We start from the raw sequence: 19500 nt of genomic DNA, 5'->3' as shown, positions 1-19500 counted from the left end.
AACTCTCAGCCAGGATGATTCCGTCTCAAGATCACGCCGCCTCAGGACGATTCTCGCTCAGAATGATTCCGTCTCGAGACGATTCTCCCAGGATGATTCTCTCTCGGTACGATTCTCTCAGGACGATTCTCTCTCGGTATGGGACGATTCAGGACGATTCTCTCTCAGGACGATTCTCTCTCGGTATGGGACGATTCAGGACGATTCTCTCTCAGTACGATTCTCTCTTAGGATGATTCTCTCAGGACGATTCTCTCTCAGGACGATTCTCTCTCAGGACGATTCTCTCTCAGGATTATTCTCTCTCAGGATTATTCTCTCTCAGGATGATTCTCTCTCAGGATGCTAGTCTCTCTGAAAGATTCTGTCTCAGGATGATTCTCTCTCAGGATTATTCTCTCTCAGGATGATTCTCTTTCAGGATGATTCTCTCTCAGGATGCTAGTCTCTCTGAAAGATTCTGTCTCAGGATGATTTTCTCTCAGGATTATTCTCTCTCAGGATGAATTTCTCAGGATGATTCTCTGTCAGGATTATTCTCTCGCAGGATGATTCTCTCAGGATTGTTCTCTTTCAGGATGATTCTCAGAATGATTCTCTCTCAGAATGTTTCTGTTTTAGGATGATTCTCTCTCTGGATCATTCTCTCTCAAAATGATTCTCTCTCAGGATGATTCTCTCAGGATGATTCTCTCTCTGGATCGTTCTCTCTCAAAATGATTCTCAGGATGATTCTCACAGGATGATTCTCTCTCAGATTGATTCTCTCTCAGAATGATTCTCTGGATCGTTCTCTCTCAAAATGATTCTCTCTCAGGATGATTCTCTCTCAGCATGATTCTCTCTCTGGATCGTTATCTCTCAAAATGATTCTCTCTCAGGATGATTCTCTCTCAGAATGATTCTCTCTCAGGATGATTCTCTCTCATGATGATTCTCTCTCAGCATGATTCTCTCTCAACATGATTCTCTCTCAGAATCATACTCTCAGCATGATTCTCAGAATGATTCTCTCTCAGGACGATTGTCTCTCTTTCTCCATCTCTCTCTCTTTCTCCTCTCTACAGTGAACACACTCGAACGTGACGATTTTTTCAATTTTTATTTCACAATTTTTATTTATTTGCTAAGTTTACCATAAAACACAAAATGGAAAATCTAGCCATATTTTCAGTTTTTTGTCAATATGTTAAATCCAGCGAATAAATGGTAGTTTATGTTCTCTGTAGGTGTGTTCACTTGTATTCACTTATAAAATCAACAAAACAAGCATTGAAACATTTGCATGTGACTTTGTTTACACGAGCAGATCTTGTCTAATTCATAGAAGTTGTATTGCATAATATATATATGTATATATTCTCTCCCTCTTTCTTTCTCTCTGCCTGTGTCTGTATATCTATTTCTCTGTCTTCTTTTGTTTCTCCGTCTGTCGCTCTTCTCTCTTTCTCCATCTCTCTCTCCTTTCTCCATCTTTCTTTCTCTCTTTCTCGTCTCTCTGTCCATTTATCCATTCATAATACACAATTTAACCGCCCCCCCCCCTCTCTCTCTCTCTCTTTCTTTCTGTTTTCACAGACCTGACATATGAGCTGGTCGTCAGGAGTTCAGATCCAAACGGTAAAATTTCTCCCTTCTCTCCCTCCTTCTCTCCTTCCTTCTCTCTCGTTGTGTTAGTGTAATACACCAATCAGGTATAACATTGTTACATCAAAGTGCTCCTATACAGTAAGTGGAGCTGATAAAATGGACAATGAGAGTAGAAACAAGGAGGTGGTCATGATGCCTGATTGGTGTGTATTTTATTAGAAATTATGTGCACTTTTAAAGAACCTTTACTGCAAGCACCTTTTTTAGTGTACTGACCTGAGTGTGCTCAGACTGTTGATTCATTGTAATTTTAATTTGTTACATAACTATGTTAAACTGAATGCACTGCAAATATACAGCAAGGTGAAAGCTTTAGGCTCATAAGGCTGAAGTGTAGCTGTGACAGAGCTGTTCATGCTGCACTGTCATCAAATCTATTCAAAGATATTCAAAGATATTCGAATCTATTCAAAGATATTCGAATCTATTCAAAGATGTTCAAATCTATTCGAATCTATTCAAAGATGTTCAAATCTATTCGAATCTATTCAAAGATATTCGAATCTATTCAAAGATGTTCAAATCTATTCGAATCTATTCAAAGATGTTCAAATCTATTCGAATCTATTCAAAGATATTCAAATCTATTCAAAGATATTCTAATCTATTCAAAGATATTCTAATCTATTCGAATCTATTCAAAGATATTCTAATCTATTCTAATCTATTCAAAGATATTCTAATCTATTCGAAGATATTCTAATCTATTCAAAGATATTCTAATCTATTCTAATCTATTCAAAGATATTCTAATCTATTCGAAGATATTCTAATCTATTCAAAGATATTCTAATCTATTCAAAGATATTCTAATCTATTCAAAGATATTCAAAGATATTCTAATCTATTCAAAGATATTCAAAGATATTCTAATCTATTCAAAGATATTCTAATCTATTCGAATCTATTCAAATATATTCTAATTTATTCAAAGATATTCTAATCTATTCTAATCTATTCAAAGATATTCTAATCTATTCGAAGATATTCTAATCTATTCAAAGATATTCTAATCTATTCTAATCTATTCAAAGATATTCTAATCTATTCAAAGATATTCTAATCTATTCAAAGATATTCTAATCTATTCTAATCTATTCAAAGATATTCTAATCTATTCGAAGATATTCTAATCTATTCTAATCTATTCAAAGATATTCTAATCTATTCGAAGATATTCTAATCTATTCAAAGATATTCTAATCTATTCAAAGATATTCTAATCTATTCAAAGATATTCAAAGATATTCTAATCTATTCAAAGATATTCAAAGATATTCGAATCTATTCGAAGATATTCGAATCTATTCAAAGATATTCGAATCTATTCAAAGATATTCTAATCTATTCTAATCTATTCAAAGATATTCTAATCTATTCAAAGATATTCTAATCTATTCTAATCTATTCAAAGATATTCTAATCTATTCAAAGATATTCTAATCTATTCAAAGATATTCTAATCTATTCGAAGATATTCTAATCTATTCAAAGATATTCAAAGATATTCAAATCTATTCAAAGATATTCTAATCTATTCGAATCTATTCAAAGATATTCGAATCTATTCAAAGATATTCAAAGATATTCTAATCTATTCAAAGATATTCAAAGATATTCGAATCTATTCAAAGATATTCGAATCTATTCAAAGATATTCAAAGATATTCGAATCTATTCAAAGATATTCTAATCTATTCTAATCTATTCAAAGATATTCTAATCTATTCAAAGATATTCTAATCTATTCGAATCTATTCAAATATATTCTAATTTATTCAAAGATATTCTAATCTATTCAAAGATATTCAAATCTATTCAAAGATATTCTAATCTATTTGAATCTATTCAAAGATATTCGAATCTATTCAAATATATTCTAATTTATTCAAAGATATTCTAATCTATTCAAAGATATTCTAATCTATTCAAAGATATTCTAATCTATTCGAATCTATTCAAAGATATTCGAATCTATTCAAAGATATTCAAAGATATTCTAATCTATTCAAAGATATTCAAAGATATTTGAATCTATTCAAAGATATTCAAAGATATTCGAATCTATTCAAAGATATTCTAATCTATTCTAATCTATTCAAAGATATTCAAAGATATTCTAATCTATTCAAAGATATTCTAATCTATTCAAATATATTCTAATTTATTCAAAGATATTCTAATCTATTCTAATCTATTCGAAGATATTCTAATCTATTCAAAGATATTCTAATCTATTCTAATCTATTCAAAGATATTCTAATCTATTCAAAGATATTCTAATCTATTCTAATCTATTCAAAGATATTCTAATCTATTCGAAGATATTCTAATCTATTCTAATCTATTCAAAGATATTCTAATCTATTCGAAGATATTCTAATCTATTCGAAGATATTCTAATCTATTCAAAGATATTCGAATCTATTCGAAGATATTCAAAGATATTCTAATCTATTCAAAGATATTCAAAGATATTCAAAGATATTCGAATCTATTCGAAGATATTCGAATCTATTCAAAGATATTCGAATCTATTCAAAGATATTCTAATCTATTCTAATCTATTCAAAGATATTCTAATCTATTCTAATCTATTCAAAGATACTCTAATCTATTCTAATCTATTCAAAGATATTCTAATCTATTCGAAGATATTCTAATCTATTCAAAGATATTCGAATCTATTCAAAGATATTCGAATCTATTCTAATCTATTCAAAGATATTCTAATCTATTCAAAGATATACTAATCTATTCTAATCTATTCAAAGATATTCTAATCTATTCTAATCTATTCAAAGATATTCTAATCTATTCGAAGATATTCTAATCTATTCAAAGATATTCTAATCTATTCAAAGATATTCAAAGATATTCTAATCTATTCAAAGATATTCAAAGATATTCTAATCTATTCAAAGATATTCTAATCTATTCAAAGATATTCGAATCTATTCAAAGATATTCAAAGATATTCGAAGATATTTGAATCTATTCGAAGATATTCTAATCTATTCGAATCTATTCAAAGATATTCGAATCTATTCGAAGATATTCGAATCTATTCAAAGATATTCTAATCTATTCAAAGATATTCTAATCTATTCAAAGATATTCAAAGATATTCGAATCTATTCAAAGATATTCGAAGATATTCGAATCTATTCAAAGATATTCAAAGATATTCAAATCTATTCAAAGATATTCTAATCTATTCAAAGATATTCGTATCTATTCGAATCTATTCAAAGATATTCTAATCTATTCGAATCTATTCAAAGATATTCTAATCTATTCAAAGATATTCAAAGATATTCTAATCTATTCGAAGATATTCGAAGATATTCAAATCTATTCGAAGATATTCGAAGATATTCAAATCTAATCGAAGATATTCGAAGATATTCAAAGATATTCTAATCTATTCAAAGATATTCTAATCTATTCAAAGATATTCGAATCTATTCAAAGATATTCAAAGATATTCGAATCTATTCAAAGATATTCGAAGATATTCTAATCTATTCAAAGATATTCAAAGATATTTGAATCTATTCGAAGATATTTGAATCTATTCGAAGATATTCTAATCTATTCGAATCTATTCAAAGATATTCGAATCTATTCAAAGATATTCTAATCTATTCAAAGATATTCAAAGATATTCTAATCTATTCAAAGATATTCGAAGATATTCGAATCTATTCAAAGATATTCAAATCTATTCAAATCTATTCGAATCTATTCAAATCTATTCAAAGATATTCGAATCTATTCAAAGATATTCGAAGATATTCGAATCTATTCAAAGATATTCGAATCTATTCAAAGATATTCGAATCTATTCAAAGATATTCGAATCTATTCAAAGATATTCGAAGATATTCGAATCTATTCAAAGATATTCGAAGATATTCGAATCTATTCAAAGATATTCTAATCTATTCAAAGATATTCAAAGATATTCTAATCTATTCAAAGATATTCTAATCTATTCGAAAATGAGAAAGGAAAGAGACAAAGGGAGAGAAAGGGGAGTCAAAGGGAGAAAAAGAATGAGAGAGAGAGAGAGAGAGAGAGAGAGAGAGAGAGAGAGAGAGAGAGAGAGAGAGAGAAAAGAGCGCTTAGCTTGCTGTCCCTACCCACACATCACCTTGGCCTTCTGCTGTAACCTGGCAACCAATGACCCACCCAGCAGACACACAGATGCGCAAGTACTAAGACCCTGTTGTGCCCACCCACCTCTCCTTTTACCTCCCCCTTCTCTGGTTTGGTTACTGTCAGCAATAAAAACACATGTGTACTTTATATTTATACTTCTAAACCTCATATAATGACACTGAATATGAGCGAGATCAGCTGAGACCCGTCCTAATTTGTTGTTGCTGTTGGCTGATGTGGGCCAGACTGTAGTTCAGGAAATGAGATTAGGTGCTGCTCTGCTAAAGCAGGGCTAATGCACCATCTGCAGTCTGAGCCAAACCTGACCGGCGCTGAGTGCAATCAGACATTAACACCACTCAGCCATGGCCGCTGAGGAAAATCAGCAAACAGCTTTCGGGAGAGAACAACTCTCGGTGTCTGCGTTCACACTACAAGCCTTAGTTCGGTTCTAGGATGACCAACCCCTTAAAGGACTGGCTGAAAGTACCTTTGCTAGTTACCAATAGCTTAGAGAAAAAGATAGTCCTGAGCTCACACCAAGAGAAAAAGAAACAGTTGAACGCAGAACTCTGCCAATCAATGCAATACAATAACAATAAGATACAATACAATAAACTACAATACAGAGTGCAGTACAATAAAATAAGTGCGGCTTATAGTTATATGGGGTGATGTGGCTGAACTTGGGCGGATTGAAGACGAGTCGTGCTGCCGCATTCTGGATGAGCTGCAGAGGCTTGATGGTCTACATGGGAAGACCAGCCAAGAGTGAGTTGCAGTAGTCGAGCCTCGAGATGACCAGAGACCGCACTAGCACCCGGGTGGCCTCTCGGGTGAGGAAGGGTCGGATCCTCCGGATGTTGTACGGTAGATACCTGCATGACCGAGTCAGGTTCGCGATGCGAGTCGAGAACGATAACCAGCCATCCAGGGACACGCCAAGACTTCTTGCCTCTGCAGATGGAACAATCAGGGAGTTCTCGAATGAGATGGCAAGATCGTGATGAGGACCTGTGAGCTGATATTCATCCCTGCGACTAGTCTTGCTGGGATTGAGCTTCAGGTGGTGGGCTGCCATCCATGTAGAGATGTCAGACAGGCATGCTGTGATGTGACTGGAGACCTGCGTGTCAGAGGGAGAGAAAGAAAACATTAGTGGAGTGTCGTCAGCATAACAGTGGTAAGAGAAGCCACGAGAAGATTACATCACCAAGAGAGCTAGTGAAAAGAGAAGAGGACCCAGGACCGAGCCTTGGGGGACGCCAGTGGAGAACCCTCTCCGTGTTACCTGATAAGAGCGATCCTCCAGATAGGACTTGAACCACTTCCACGCATAACCGGTGATTCCGAGGTTGGTGAGGATGTCCAGAAGGATCGTATGGTTGACCGTGTCAAAAGCTGCCGAGAGATCGAGAAGGATCAGGACAGAAGACAATTTGGCCGATCTTGCAGATTGGAGGTTCTCAGTCAATGCGATGAGGGCAGTTTCGAAGCCAGACCGGTTGGGGTCTTGGAGCTGGTTCTGTGTGAGAAAGAGAGAAAGTTGATTATAGACTGCACGTTCAAAAACTTTTGAAAGGAAAGAAAGAAGTGATACCGGTCTGTAGTTGTTGACAGAGCTGTCAAGCATGGGTTTCTTCAAGATGGGGAGTACTCTTGCCATCTTGAAAGTTGCTGGAACTTCAGACGCCAAAGACTCGTTGATGAAAAACGTGATGAAGGGCAATAGGTCCTCAGAGATTGACTGAAACAAAGCAGATGGGATTGGATCCAGTGGGCATGTGGTTGGGTTACTGGATTTGATCGGTTGAAGGACAGCATCTGTGGAAAGAGAAGAGAAACGGTTTAAGGGATCGAGAATGAGATGATGCGGTCTAGTGGAAGGTGTGGGGTCAGAGGGAAAAGACTGGCGGATTCTATCAACCTTCTCCTCAAAGAAGGTGACAAAATCCTCAGGGGTGAGAGAACAGGAGGGTTGAGAAGAGAGGAGAAAATGTTGAAGAGCTTGCGTGGATCGCATGCTGATGCTTCGTTTCCCTTTGTAAAATGATGGCTTTGCAGCAGTAACTTCAAGTGAGAACTTGGAAAGGAGAGATTGATAGGAGTGAAGATCTGAGTCAAGTTGGGATTTCCTCCACCTTCTCTCAGCCATCCTTAGATCTTGTCGGTTGCTGCGCAGGACACTTATCAGCCAGGGGGCAGGTGGAGAAGATCTTGCTGGCCTGGAGGAGAGAGAGGACACAGGAGGTTAATTGCGGATGAGAGTGAAGAAAGGAAAGCGTCCGTGGCCTTGTTCGGTGAGAGAGAGGAAAATGAGTCAGGATGGGGAAGGGTGTTCAGGATGGTTGAGGTGAAAGATGAGGAAGGAGGAGTACAGCCATACCAAGAACGGTCAGCAGGTGACAATAACAATACTCCAAAGTAAACTAGGAATTGATTAGTAGCCTAACCATTGACTAAATGACATGAACAAGGACACATTCATTTCTTTTAAAAATATAATAGCAAACTATGCACCATTTATTTTAAATATTTTGAAACAGTTACAGGGCAACAAACTCAAATAATACTACAGCCCTAAAATTACTATTCAGTTCCATTTTCCCCTTAATATAGGCTTAATATGGTTGTGTTCCATGGCTGAGTTTATACGTTTCGCGTTGACAGTGGAAAAAAAATTGCACGTGTATTTCCCGGCATTTCCTACTGAATCTATCAATTTGTTTGGTCAAAGCAAGTCCTGCCCCGCCCTGTTTCTGACTGGCTTAATGGCATGTCAGATCAAGAGACGTGTAAGATCCTATGGTCAGATCACTAGGCCAGGGGTCGGCAACCGGCGGCTCTTTGCGGCTCAGCTTTTGAAAATAATTAATTTAATTAACATATATTATTTTTGAGACTTAAAAAAATATTCGGGCGGAATATCACAAACGTCCGGTATTTAGTTTCGGTTCGCTTGACTGACGTGTCACCCCCCCCCCAAAACGCCTGAAAACTATCAGGCCTGCTAACAGTAAGCTAGAGAAAAGCTAGAGAGCCTACCTTTACCAGCAGAAAGACAGAATTCAATCAGAAGACAAGCACAATCAATTTGTCAGCCTTGTGACTGATAGTCCAGCCCCTACAGTTCACACCTTTCACTAACCTGAAACCACACCTGAAACTAGTCATTGCAATTAAGCATTAGCCTTGTAACTAACAGTCTAAGCTAGAGAAAATCTTAACTCAGAGCCTACCTTTACCAGCACAAAGAATTCAATCATAAGACAAGCACACTGATTCTTGCAGGGAACACCTCCTCAATTTATCAGCCTTGTGACCGATAGTCCGGCCCCTACACTTCACACCTTCCACTAACCCGAAACCACACCTGAAACTCGTCATTGCAATTAAGCTATTAACTCAGATCCTACCTTTACCAACAGAAAGACAGAATTCAATCAGAAGACAAGCACACTGATTCTTGCAGGGAACACCTCCTCAATTTATCAGCCTTGTGACTGATAGTCCGGCCCCTACACTTCACACCTTCCACTAACCCAAAACCACACCTGAAACTCATCATTGCAATTAAGCACTAGCCTTGTAACTAACAGGCTAAGCTAGAGAGCCTACCTTTACCAGCAGAAAGACAGAATTCAATCAGAAGAGAAGCACACTCAATTTATCAGCCTTGTGACTGATAGTCCGGCCCCTACACTTCACACCTTCCACTAACCCGAAACCACACCTGAAACTAGTAATTGCAATTAAGCACTAACCTTGTAACTAACAGTCTAATCTAGAGAAAAGCTAGAGAGCCTACCTTTACCAGCACAAAGACAGAATTCAATCAGAAGACAAGCACACTCAATTTATCAGCCTTGTGACTGATAGTCCAGCCCCTACAGTTCACACCTTTCACTAACCCGAAACCACACCTGAAACTAGTGTGGACGAAACCAGTCCTGCGTGTTCGTTGATGCAAAACAAATGAGACGAGTAGATCAGACTGAAGTGAAACAAACAGTTTTATTACAGAATTCTGGAGAGGTTACAAACAGAACATGCATCATGTATCGCCCAAGTAAGCTCTGACCGCTTCTCATCTGACTCCCTTTTTTATAGTCGCATGACCGCTCCTCCCTTACCCAAGACATCAGTAAATTCCATCAAGCCTCCAATGTGTGTGTTAGCCCAGCTCCCTATACCATAAAAGTTTAAGGATGCGCTCCAGACGTGAGCGTGTCTGCAAGGTCAGCTTAAGGTATCCCCTGTGTTTATCAACTCCCCCCGTTTTCCAGACAATGGCTCTGCTTATCTGACCAGATGAACCACATGTGTGGTGTGCTAATCCCAGTGTCTACTACTATTAGCGTTGAGGTTTTTCCGGTTATCTGACGTCCTTGTGTATTCCACCGTTAGTCAGCACACAGCCTTATGTGCTGACTCTTAGCATTGTACATTATAACCATTAAGCTTTCAATGCTAAACATAAGCTTTCTTTAATAAATCTTAAGAGTAATATGAACAATAATAAGGCTAATAATTCCACACTAGTCATTGCAATTAAGTACTAGCCTTGTAACTAACAGTCTAAGCCAGTGAAAATCTTAACTCAGAGCCTACCTTTACCAGCACAAAGACAGAATTCACTCAGAAGACAAGCACACTCAATTTATCAGCCTTGTGACTGATAGTCCAGCCCCTACACTTCACACCTTTCACTAACCTGAAACCACACCTGAAACTAGTCATTGCAATTAAGCTATTAACTCAGATCCTACCTTTACCAGCAGAAAGACAGAATTCAATCAGAAGACAAGCACACAATTAACCAATCAATAGGCTAACCAATCACAGGCTAACCATCAGCAGGCTAACCACCAATAGGCTAACCAACAACAGGCTAACCAACAACAGGCTAACCAATCAATAGGCTAACCACCAACAGGCTAACCACCAATAGGCTAACCAATCACAGGCTAACCAATCACAGGCTTACCAATCAATAGGCTAACCAGTCACAGACTAACCAATCAATAAGCTAACAAATCACAGACTAAACAAAAATAGGCTAACCAATCAATAGCCTATTGGTGGTTAGTCTGTGATTGGTTAGCCTATTAGTGATTAGCCTATTGGTGGTTAGTCAGTGATTGGTTAGCCTATTGGTGGTTAGTCAGTGATTGGTTAGCCTATTGGTGGTTAGCCTATTGGTGGTTAGTCAGTGATTGGTTAGCCTATTGGTGGGTAGTCTGTGATTGGTTAGCCTGTTGATTGGTTAGCCTACTGGGGGTTAGTCTGTGATTGGTTAGCCTATTGCTGGTTAGCATATTGGTGGTTAGTCTGTGATTGGTTAGCCTATTGGTGGTTAGCATATTGGTGGTTAGTCTGCGATTGCTTAGCCTATTGGTGGTTAGCATATTGGTGGTTAGTCTGTGATTGGTTAGCCTATTGGTGGTTAGTCAGTGATTGGTTAGCCTATTGGTGGTTAGTCAGTGATTGGTTAGCCTATTGGTGGTTAGTCTGTGATTGGTTAGCCTATTGGTGGTTAGCCTATTGGTGGTTAGTCAGTGATTGGTTAGCCTATTGGTGGTTAGTCAGTGATTGGTTAGTCTATTGGTGGGTAGCATATTGGTGGTTAGTCTGTGATTGGTTAGCCTATTGGTGGTTAGCCTATTGGTGGTTAGTCAGTGATTGGTTAGCCTATTGGTGGGTATCATATTGGTGGTTAGTCTGTGATTGGTTAGCCTGTTGATTGGTTAGCCTACTGGGGGTTAGTCTGTGATTGGTTAGCCTATTGGTGGGTATCCTGTGATTGGTTAGCCTGTTGATTGGTTATCCTACTGGGGGTTAGTCTGTGATTGGTTGGCCTATTCTTGTTCATTCTGTGATTGGTTAGCCTATTGATCGGTTAGCCTGTTGTTGTTTAGTCTGTGGTTAGTTAGCCTATTGATTAGTTAGTGTGTAAATTATTAGCCTGTGAATGGTTAGCATGTGATTTGTTGGTCTATAATTGGTTAGCCTGGAATTTTGTAGTCTATGATTGATTAGCCTGTGATGAGTTAGTCAGTGATTGGCTTTCCTGTAATCGGTTACTGTAATCACATGGCTAGTCAGTGATTGCTTAGCCAGGCTGATCAAACACAGACTAAAAAACACACAAAAAAAACGACAAGTTTTGGAATCGTTGCTCATGGTGTGGTTTTGCTCGTGCCTTTTAATGACCTGTGCTGAAGCAATTCAACCATTTTCACTATGGCCGCATAGCCACATGTCGGATTTGCATCTGTTCTAGGAAAGTGGCTCAATGCCGATTGGAAAAGATTATACAGCTCACATTCTCGTTCAGACAAAATCATGTAATGTGGAGGCTCCTTTGGTGATCAGAGAAGATGGCATGAGCCATCAGCTGTGAGGACATCATGAAAGATGTATGATGCATTAGAGGAAGCAGAGAGAGAGTGCAGTGTAATTAGGTTTATAGATGTATATGATTATAGCTCGGTGACGCTGGGGTGGTCATGATTGGGTGTAATGGATGGGTCAGGGAGAGCTGACCCTGTGTGTGAGTCACATGGATAGTGGCTGCATGAGCTCATCCTGTAGTCTCCCTTTGTCTGTCTGTCTGTCTGCACATCTACACAGATTAGGAAAAATAGGCTTATTTCTAATACATGCAAAATGTGATATTCTAGACTATAAGATTGTTTTTTTATTGTATTTTGTGTTTAATATTGACAAGATAGTTTGTTTGACTTCCCTGATAATTTGGCAAGCAGTAAAACGTCACATTTGATATGTGTTTAATGTTATATTGTCTGAAATAATACACTATAACTAATAGTACATTATTAATATGCTATTTCTGTTAATTGCATGTATTGCTGATGGTTTTGTTTTTAAATGTTGGCGACTTGTGAGTGAATAACAACAGTAGCAGTTGAAGCTCTTTTGCTGCAGATTTTAAAAGTTTTCATATTTCATTATGAAATATTTCCTCACTGCAGACATTAGACTTTATTACCTCCTGAATATGTGCCTCGCAGTGCCGTGCATGTTGTGTGTGTGTGTGTGTGTGTGTGTGTGTGTGTCTGTTAAGAAACAGCATTAAGGGTTGAGAGAGAGAGAGAGAGAGAGAGAGAGAGAGCTGAAGGTCAGTAGAGAGACACTCCTCTCTTTTCATATTGATTAACACTGTAACAAGAGCACTCTCTCTCTCTCTCTCTCTCTCTCTCTCCTCTTGCTTTCTCTTTCTTTCCCTCTGTTTCTCTCTGTCTGTCACCCTCACAGTCTCTGCTGATTCTCTATAAGTGCATGCTTGTAGCCCCACCCAGTTTTAGTTGACACTGACGCAGAAAGGAAAGAGAGAAGCATTCAAAATAACTTTAATATGCGTGTCTTAACAGTTATTTCACACTGGAAGTATAAATGCAACATAACATCAAGCAAAAGTGTTTAATTATCTGTGTTTCAGTTCTGTGTACTGTCACATTTATGTATTTGGTGTATTTTTTCACTAATAATTCTGAATCATACAAAAATAATGACATTTGTTTGATTTACAGGGAATTTTGAATCGTTTCTTAAAGAATCATTACTGGGTCGAATCACTTTGAGGTCGTAGATTTACCTCCGTATGTTTCTACAAATTCATTAAGTGTATACTGTCTTGTGCAAAAGTTTGAGCGCCCCTGGCCAAGTGATGATTTGACGATTGAATTCAAGATAAGTTAACACATCCCACACAGAGAACACACCTAAATAGGACATTTTCTATCTGTATTTTTAATGTATTAGAAAAAAGTCACTTTTGCACAGGCCATATTTTATGTTTGATTGTTCCCAATATGTTAAATTCAGTAAACAAACAGTAATTGTGTGTAAAACTGTGCATACGTGTGTTCTCTGTAGAGGATGTGTGAATTATTTACACTTAGAAAATCAACAAAACATTATATGGCCTGGGGTGATTTGCATATGTGTGTGTGTGTGTGTGTGTGTGTGTGTGTGTTCATGTGAATCATGTTCTACATCATACATAAAACATTGCCAAGATGAGCATGAGGTTCTCAGAGTACCCCTAAGAGTTGGTCGGTGCTGTAATGCTTAGAGAAGTCCATGGGAGTGGAATAAGTGTCAAGAATATCACAGGTCAACACTGCCCTCTACAGGCTGAGTGTAGAAATAACATTGTTTCTGCTTTAAGTAGTGCTGAACGTCAGGGTATATGGACCACAGTGACTCTAGCATGCAAAATATATTTTCTCATGTTAAATCATCCTCAATTATCACACAGTGCTCTGTCTGGCCTGGTCCTGTCATTCCGCCGATGAAGGCCTGTGTCTCACCTGTCATCCACTTTACTTATGGACAAACACATTTTGATCTAAAGGCTTCAGCTTAAATGTGAATGAATTCTGTTTCTAAGGGCATTTCTAAGCAAAGTTCCTGTTGCTCTTTACACTATGTATAAATTTCATGATGAGTGGATCAAAAGAAATGCCCCAGAATTACTTGGAAATATATATATATATATATATATATATATATATATGGAAGTCAGTGGAACCAGACATTTTTCCGAGTAATTTTGGGCCGTTTCTGGTCCATTTTTTATGAAATTTACACACAATGTAAAGGGTAACAGACATTTTCAAATTATGTCAGAAACTGAATAACAATCGATATTGTTATCTGTAAGTATTTACATATGTATAATATATGTGGTACATCTACAGGGTGAGTCAGAAATGAAAGGGAAAATGACAGATCTGAATACCCCAGCAAGTAATGGGTGAGGGGGCCAGAACATGGCTGCTATCTTGAAAGCTGCCATACTGAATCAAGGGCAAGTTTTTCCAATGGGAAGGTGGTCGTGTAGCAGATCAAAGAAGACTAGACTTGTCTCAGAAATCGATTACCGCAATCAGATTAGCAATCTCTCTTGTGGTTCAAAAGATATCAACACAAGGTTGCAACAACAACCGGGAACGTTGCCTATGATGCAGCTATATGACGTGTTCAGTGTGCTGTCCCTGGTGCTGAACACAGAGCTGAAGGCACAGGATCCAAACGTTATGAACCCGCATGAGAATCTCTAGAGTCACAAGCCTCCACAATGCGGTGCTGAAGGTGGTGTTTGTTGCGGATTTTCTCAGCATACACGATTTGTTTGAAATTACCCCAGAGATAAAAGTCGATAAAATAGAATAAAATGTTGTCCTGTGACTTTTCGTGGTATAACATAGAGATACTTTCATGTTGCTGCTGTCAGAAAAAAAACCTTGTATCTCAATTTTTGTCATTTTTCAGTTTTTTTTACGTAATTTGAAAATGCCTGTTACCCTTTACATTGTTTGTAAGTTTCATGAAGACTGGACCAAAATAACTGGCCCCAGTTTTATAGGAAAACTGGTTCGATTGAATTTCATTAAAAGTAAAGTAGGTTTTTTCCTTTTCCATTTTGGAGAGTTTTCTTCTGACAACAGTGATACGTGACATATTACATGTAAGTGCTTACGTATATGTAATCGAGTAGGATACATATGTTCCCATACTCAGCGGTTGTAGACAGTGAGGCGTCTGCATGTCTGTGTTTGTTTTTCAGATAGTGGTGAGGCGCGGTGCAGGGAGCTGCAGCGCCGCTGTGAGGAGCTAGAGGCTCAGCTGAAGGCCAAAGAGCAGGAGAACGCTGAGATGATGCGTGATCTGGAGCAAAAAAATGCCATGATCTCAGTGCTGGAGAACACCATCCGCGAGCGTGAGAAAAAGTACCTGGACGAGCTAAAGCTGAAGAGCCACCGACTGGCCGTGCTGTCTGGTGAATTGGAGCAAAGGGCCAGCACTATCGCCTACCTCACCTCACAGCTCCATGCCACTAAAAAAAGGCTGCTGGCCGGCAGCTCATCCGGCGCAAGCCCAGCGGTCAGCCCTATTGGCTCTTTCAAACCCGCTCCACCCCCTGATCCACCAGCCAGCGCCTCAGACGGTCGGCAGCCGGACACTCCTCGCAGGCGTATGCGTAAAAGCCTGTCTCAGCCGCTACACTCCGAATACACTGAGCTGTACCGGCTCGGGGCGGCAGAGGGGCGCAGGGTCGTCCTGAGAGATGCAGTGGATGCCATGCCTGACCCTACTCCGTTCTTGCAGGCCCGAGAGCCGCCCCCAAATTCATTAGCTGAGGCCCAGCCGTTACTACGGGATCGACCCCCAGTAATCCCGCCTATCGCACCCCAAACCAGTCCCTCTGCCCCATCGAGCCCCGCCCACCTCCCAGCATCCCCGAGCCCCAGAAGTAGCCCGGCGCGGGACGGGCAGAACCGAGGGTCAGCCCACATAGGCGTGGCCCACAGGATCCACCGCTCACCGTCAGCTGGGGGCGGGGCAGCCAGGGCACAGCCAGAGGTGGAGACGCTTGCTGTGGATCAGGTCAGCGCTGAGAAGGTGGTCCGCAAACGCTCGGGCACCGACAGGACTGTTTAAGACATACGTACAGACATGCCTACATACATACACACATACATACACATACAATACACTGACATGCTTTGTTGCTGTTGGGACAAAACCTTGTATCTCAGCCCTTAACGCCTTTACATTATATTAGAATTTCATGACGAATGGGACCCAAAGACATGGTCCAAATTTACTTGCAATACATGATTTGTACTTTATTTTAAAAGTTAAGGATGGTTTTTTTTTTCCTTTTTACTGTAAAGTTATACAAGGTTTTGTACCGACAGCAATGATATACAGACTTTGTCCAATGCAGAGTGGGCAGAACTGTTTTAAAGTAATAGTTTGGCCAAAAATGAAATTGACTCAATTTTCTCGACACGTTTCCGCTACAACATGTTTAGTGTCTGAAGTTTGCTTCTTTATTGTTGCCCTGGAGCTACAAGGCTATTGTAGCTAAAAAGTAATGGAAACTTTATGATGAACAAAGGTGTATGTAGCTAAAAAGCTAAAAACAGTGGCATCTAATAGCTACAGCACTGGCTACAATCTTCTGTAATGGTTCTGCAAAAAATCTAATATACTCAGCTTTTCCACTTACCCCAGAGACTTGCTGACAAGCTTCACTGTGTACCTAAAGCCAGCGGGTCGTCCACCGTGTGCATGCAGGCATATCTGGTGAACAAATTCAATAGATAATTGTACTTGCAATTGGCAATCCAAGGGGTCCAAGCATTTTACATTTTAGCAATTACTGAATGCACCCCCTATCCAGTGATTGCAAACTGTTTCAACATGATGCAGTGAGCAAGGATTTTACATGAATGGCAAAACATTCCCGTTGTGCTGCCGCTCTAAATCAATTGTTTACTGTTTAGACAATCATAGCTAACAGCAAAATTTTCAGAATAAGGCACAGTGTCAGTTCCTGTGAAGTATGGAAACTGAATGAAACTTCACTGTGTACCTAAAGCCAGTGGGTCATCCACCATGTGCATGCAGGCATAAGGATACTAAACAGTATGTTAGAGATTTCTGTTGTTTATTTTTTATAAACAACTGTTCATCTCAAAGATATTTGTTTGAAAATAGCAACAACAATCCATATTTCTGTGTAAAGTCCATGCATGCAAAGGGCAGCTGAAGGGGATGAACACCACGTTCAGCTTCGTGGTGAAGTTTTGTTTACTTAGTGTAGCTCATTGTGTCCTAAAGTACAGCAACACGTCTGTGTGAAAGTGGATAATTTTGTAAAGTATGTTTTTTTGCTGATCCATTTCTTTAGTCGGAATTTTGCCTTACTGTTTGTTCAGGTTTATAGATAACAGTCTCAGAAACGACATCTATTATTTAACAACATCTATTACTTAACAAAGCCTCGTAGCTTCAGTACAAAACTAGAGAACACCAAACAAGTCTGATTTGACTATATGTGAAGTAAGCGGAACATTTTTGGCTGCACCTTTGCTTTAAGACCATGGAAATACACAAGCACTAATTCAGCACAAGAGGAAGCAGAATGTAGAACTATCTCTCACACACACACAGACAGACAGACAGACAGGCAGACAGACAGAGACATATCTCTCAGTCCATTATGAGTAGAATTATCAAACTGGAATTCTTAAGTAGGTGCACTAACAGACCTCTTAAACACACTGGATGTCATACACTGGCACATTTATTAATACTACTTCTAGGTTGTATAAATGGACCAATAAGGATCTGATGCGTGCTGCTATTAAAACTGGAGAATGAGTGGATGGGCGAAAAGCATCAACTACTGTATAGCCTCTTGCTTTTTATGTAACACTGCTATTCAACTCGGAGACAAACCAAGGAGAATCTGTCATCTTCAGTGTCTCATTTTGTCTGGATGTCTGTTGGAAACGACTGTGCGCATGCCAAAAGATTTACTTTACTTAACTCATCCCACCGACTCACACGTTTCCGGTTTCCTTTCTCTCGTTGTCTCGCTCTGTTCTTCTTGTAAAGTGCACAACTCGTACACGCGGCCAAATCTTGTCGTTGCCTGCTGATCTAATCCGCTCCGATATGTACTCCTCCTCTCTCATATTTATTCATGAGCACTGCAGTAGTAATGCAGTTTGGCACTGTCCTTCAGCCTCCACTGGTCTTCTGTACAGGCGTCTCACGTAATTAATGTAGGCTCTTCTGCTTCACTACATATATACAAACATATAAAAGCAATTTATGAAAAAAAAACACCTGGATTTGTGATTTCTTTTTCCATGTTAAACAGCTGTATTTGTATCTTATATATCTTTAAAGGGGCACTCTCAACCAAAATGAAAAGTGTAACCATTACTACATTTGTTGTGAACATGTTTAAGCACCTACAAAACTAGTGTGAAGACTAGAAAACCTCCCTTCTGATGCTGTGTCTTGAAGGTGGGAGTGAATTTTGAAGCCAGATAGCTAACATTACTACTAGAAGCTGAAAACCATGTCTGTATTTATGAGCCCTGACATCAGTGGCTATGCTTCCAGTCAATATTTCTTTATTGCTCGATTCGCAGGGATAATATGATGCATTGAATAATACATGCTAGATATTGTTGTGACAGAACATTGAAGGGAGAAAACATAAAAACAATACAAAATTTGTGAATTCTGTCAAATTGATGAGGCTGAGGGATAAAATATTTAGCTACAAAATACTACGTAACACAACTGATAACAGTAAATGCTAGTTTTAGGCTGGAATTACCCTTTAAAAAATATAACTATTTTACAGCATATGAGCATATGTTATTGTGAAAAAGGAGATAAATGACTTGGGGACACACAAAGTTATGAAAGAGTGGTGTTTTACCTGATTGCAATTAATCAGTTAATATATAGTTATGTAACAAATTACATTCACATTTAATTTAGAGTTTGTATGGATGGGTTCAGGTCTGCCCTTCTGACCTTTTACCTGTTTGTTTCATTGTTCAAAATTTGTCAAAAAACATGGAAACAGTGTAAATGTTATTTCCTGCCAAACAAACCACACACAAAACCGTAACTTTCCATTAAATTCAAAAGATAAATGTACTTGCAATTGGCAATCCAAGGGGTCCAAGCATTTTACATTCGGCAGGGTCGCCTACAGAGCACTGCATGTAGCTGTTAATGAAGTAATGCTCTTTTTATTTGAGGGCCTCATTTCGTAGAGAAGATGTCAACCACTACCCTGTAACTCAGTTTCAGGTGACAAGGTGACACTCAGAGACAAGT

The 19500-nt window shown here is 38.5% G+C and overlaps 1 protein-coding gene across 1 annotated transcript in view; it reads left to right on the top strand.

Annotated features, from left to right (window-relative positions):
* Positions 1-18493, top strand: part of ccdc92 (coiled-coil domain containing 92) — a 36315-nt gene extending 17822 nt beyond the window's left edge. The window contains exons 3-4 of the mRNA XM_017719936.2: positions 1579-1620; positions 15410-18493. Coding sequence (XP_017575425.1) covers positions 1579-1620; positions 15410-16284 — 917 coding nt within the window. The 3' untranslated portion in view covers positions 16285-18493. The remainder of the gene's footprint in view (positions 1-1578; positions 1621-15409) is intronic.
* Positions 18494-19500: the final 1007 nt, after the last annotated feature.

This window comes from Pygocentrus nattereri, chromosome 29 (assembly GCF_015220715.1).
Source record: "Pygocentrus nattereri isolate fPygNat1 chromosome 29, fPygNat1.pri, whole genome shotgun sequence".
Classification (NCBI taxonomy): domain Eukaryota; kingdom Metazoa; phylum Chordata; class Actinopteri; order Characiformes; family Serrasalmidae; genus Pygocentrus; species Pygocentrus nattereri.
Note: the sequence above shows the minus strand (reverse complement) of the source record. Positions and strands in the feature narration are given on the sequence as shown.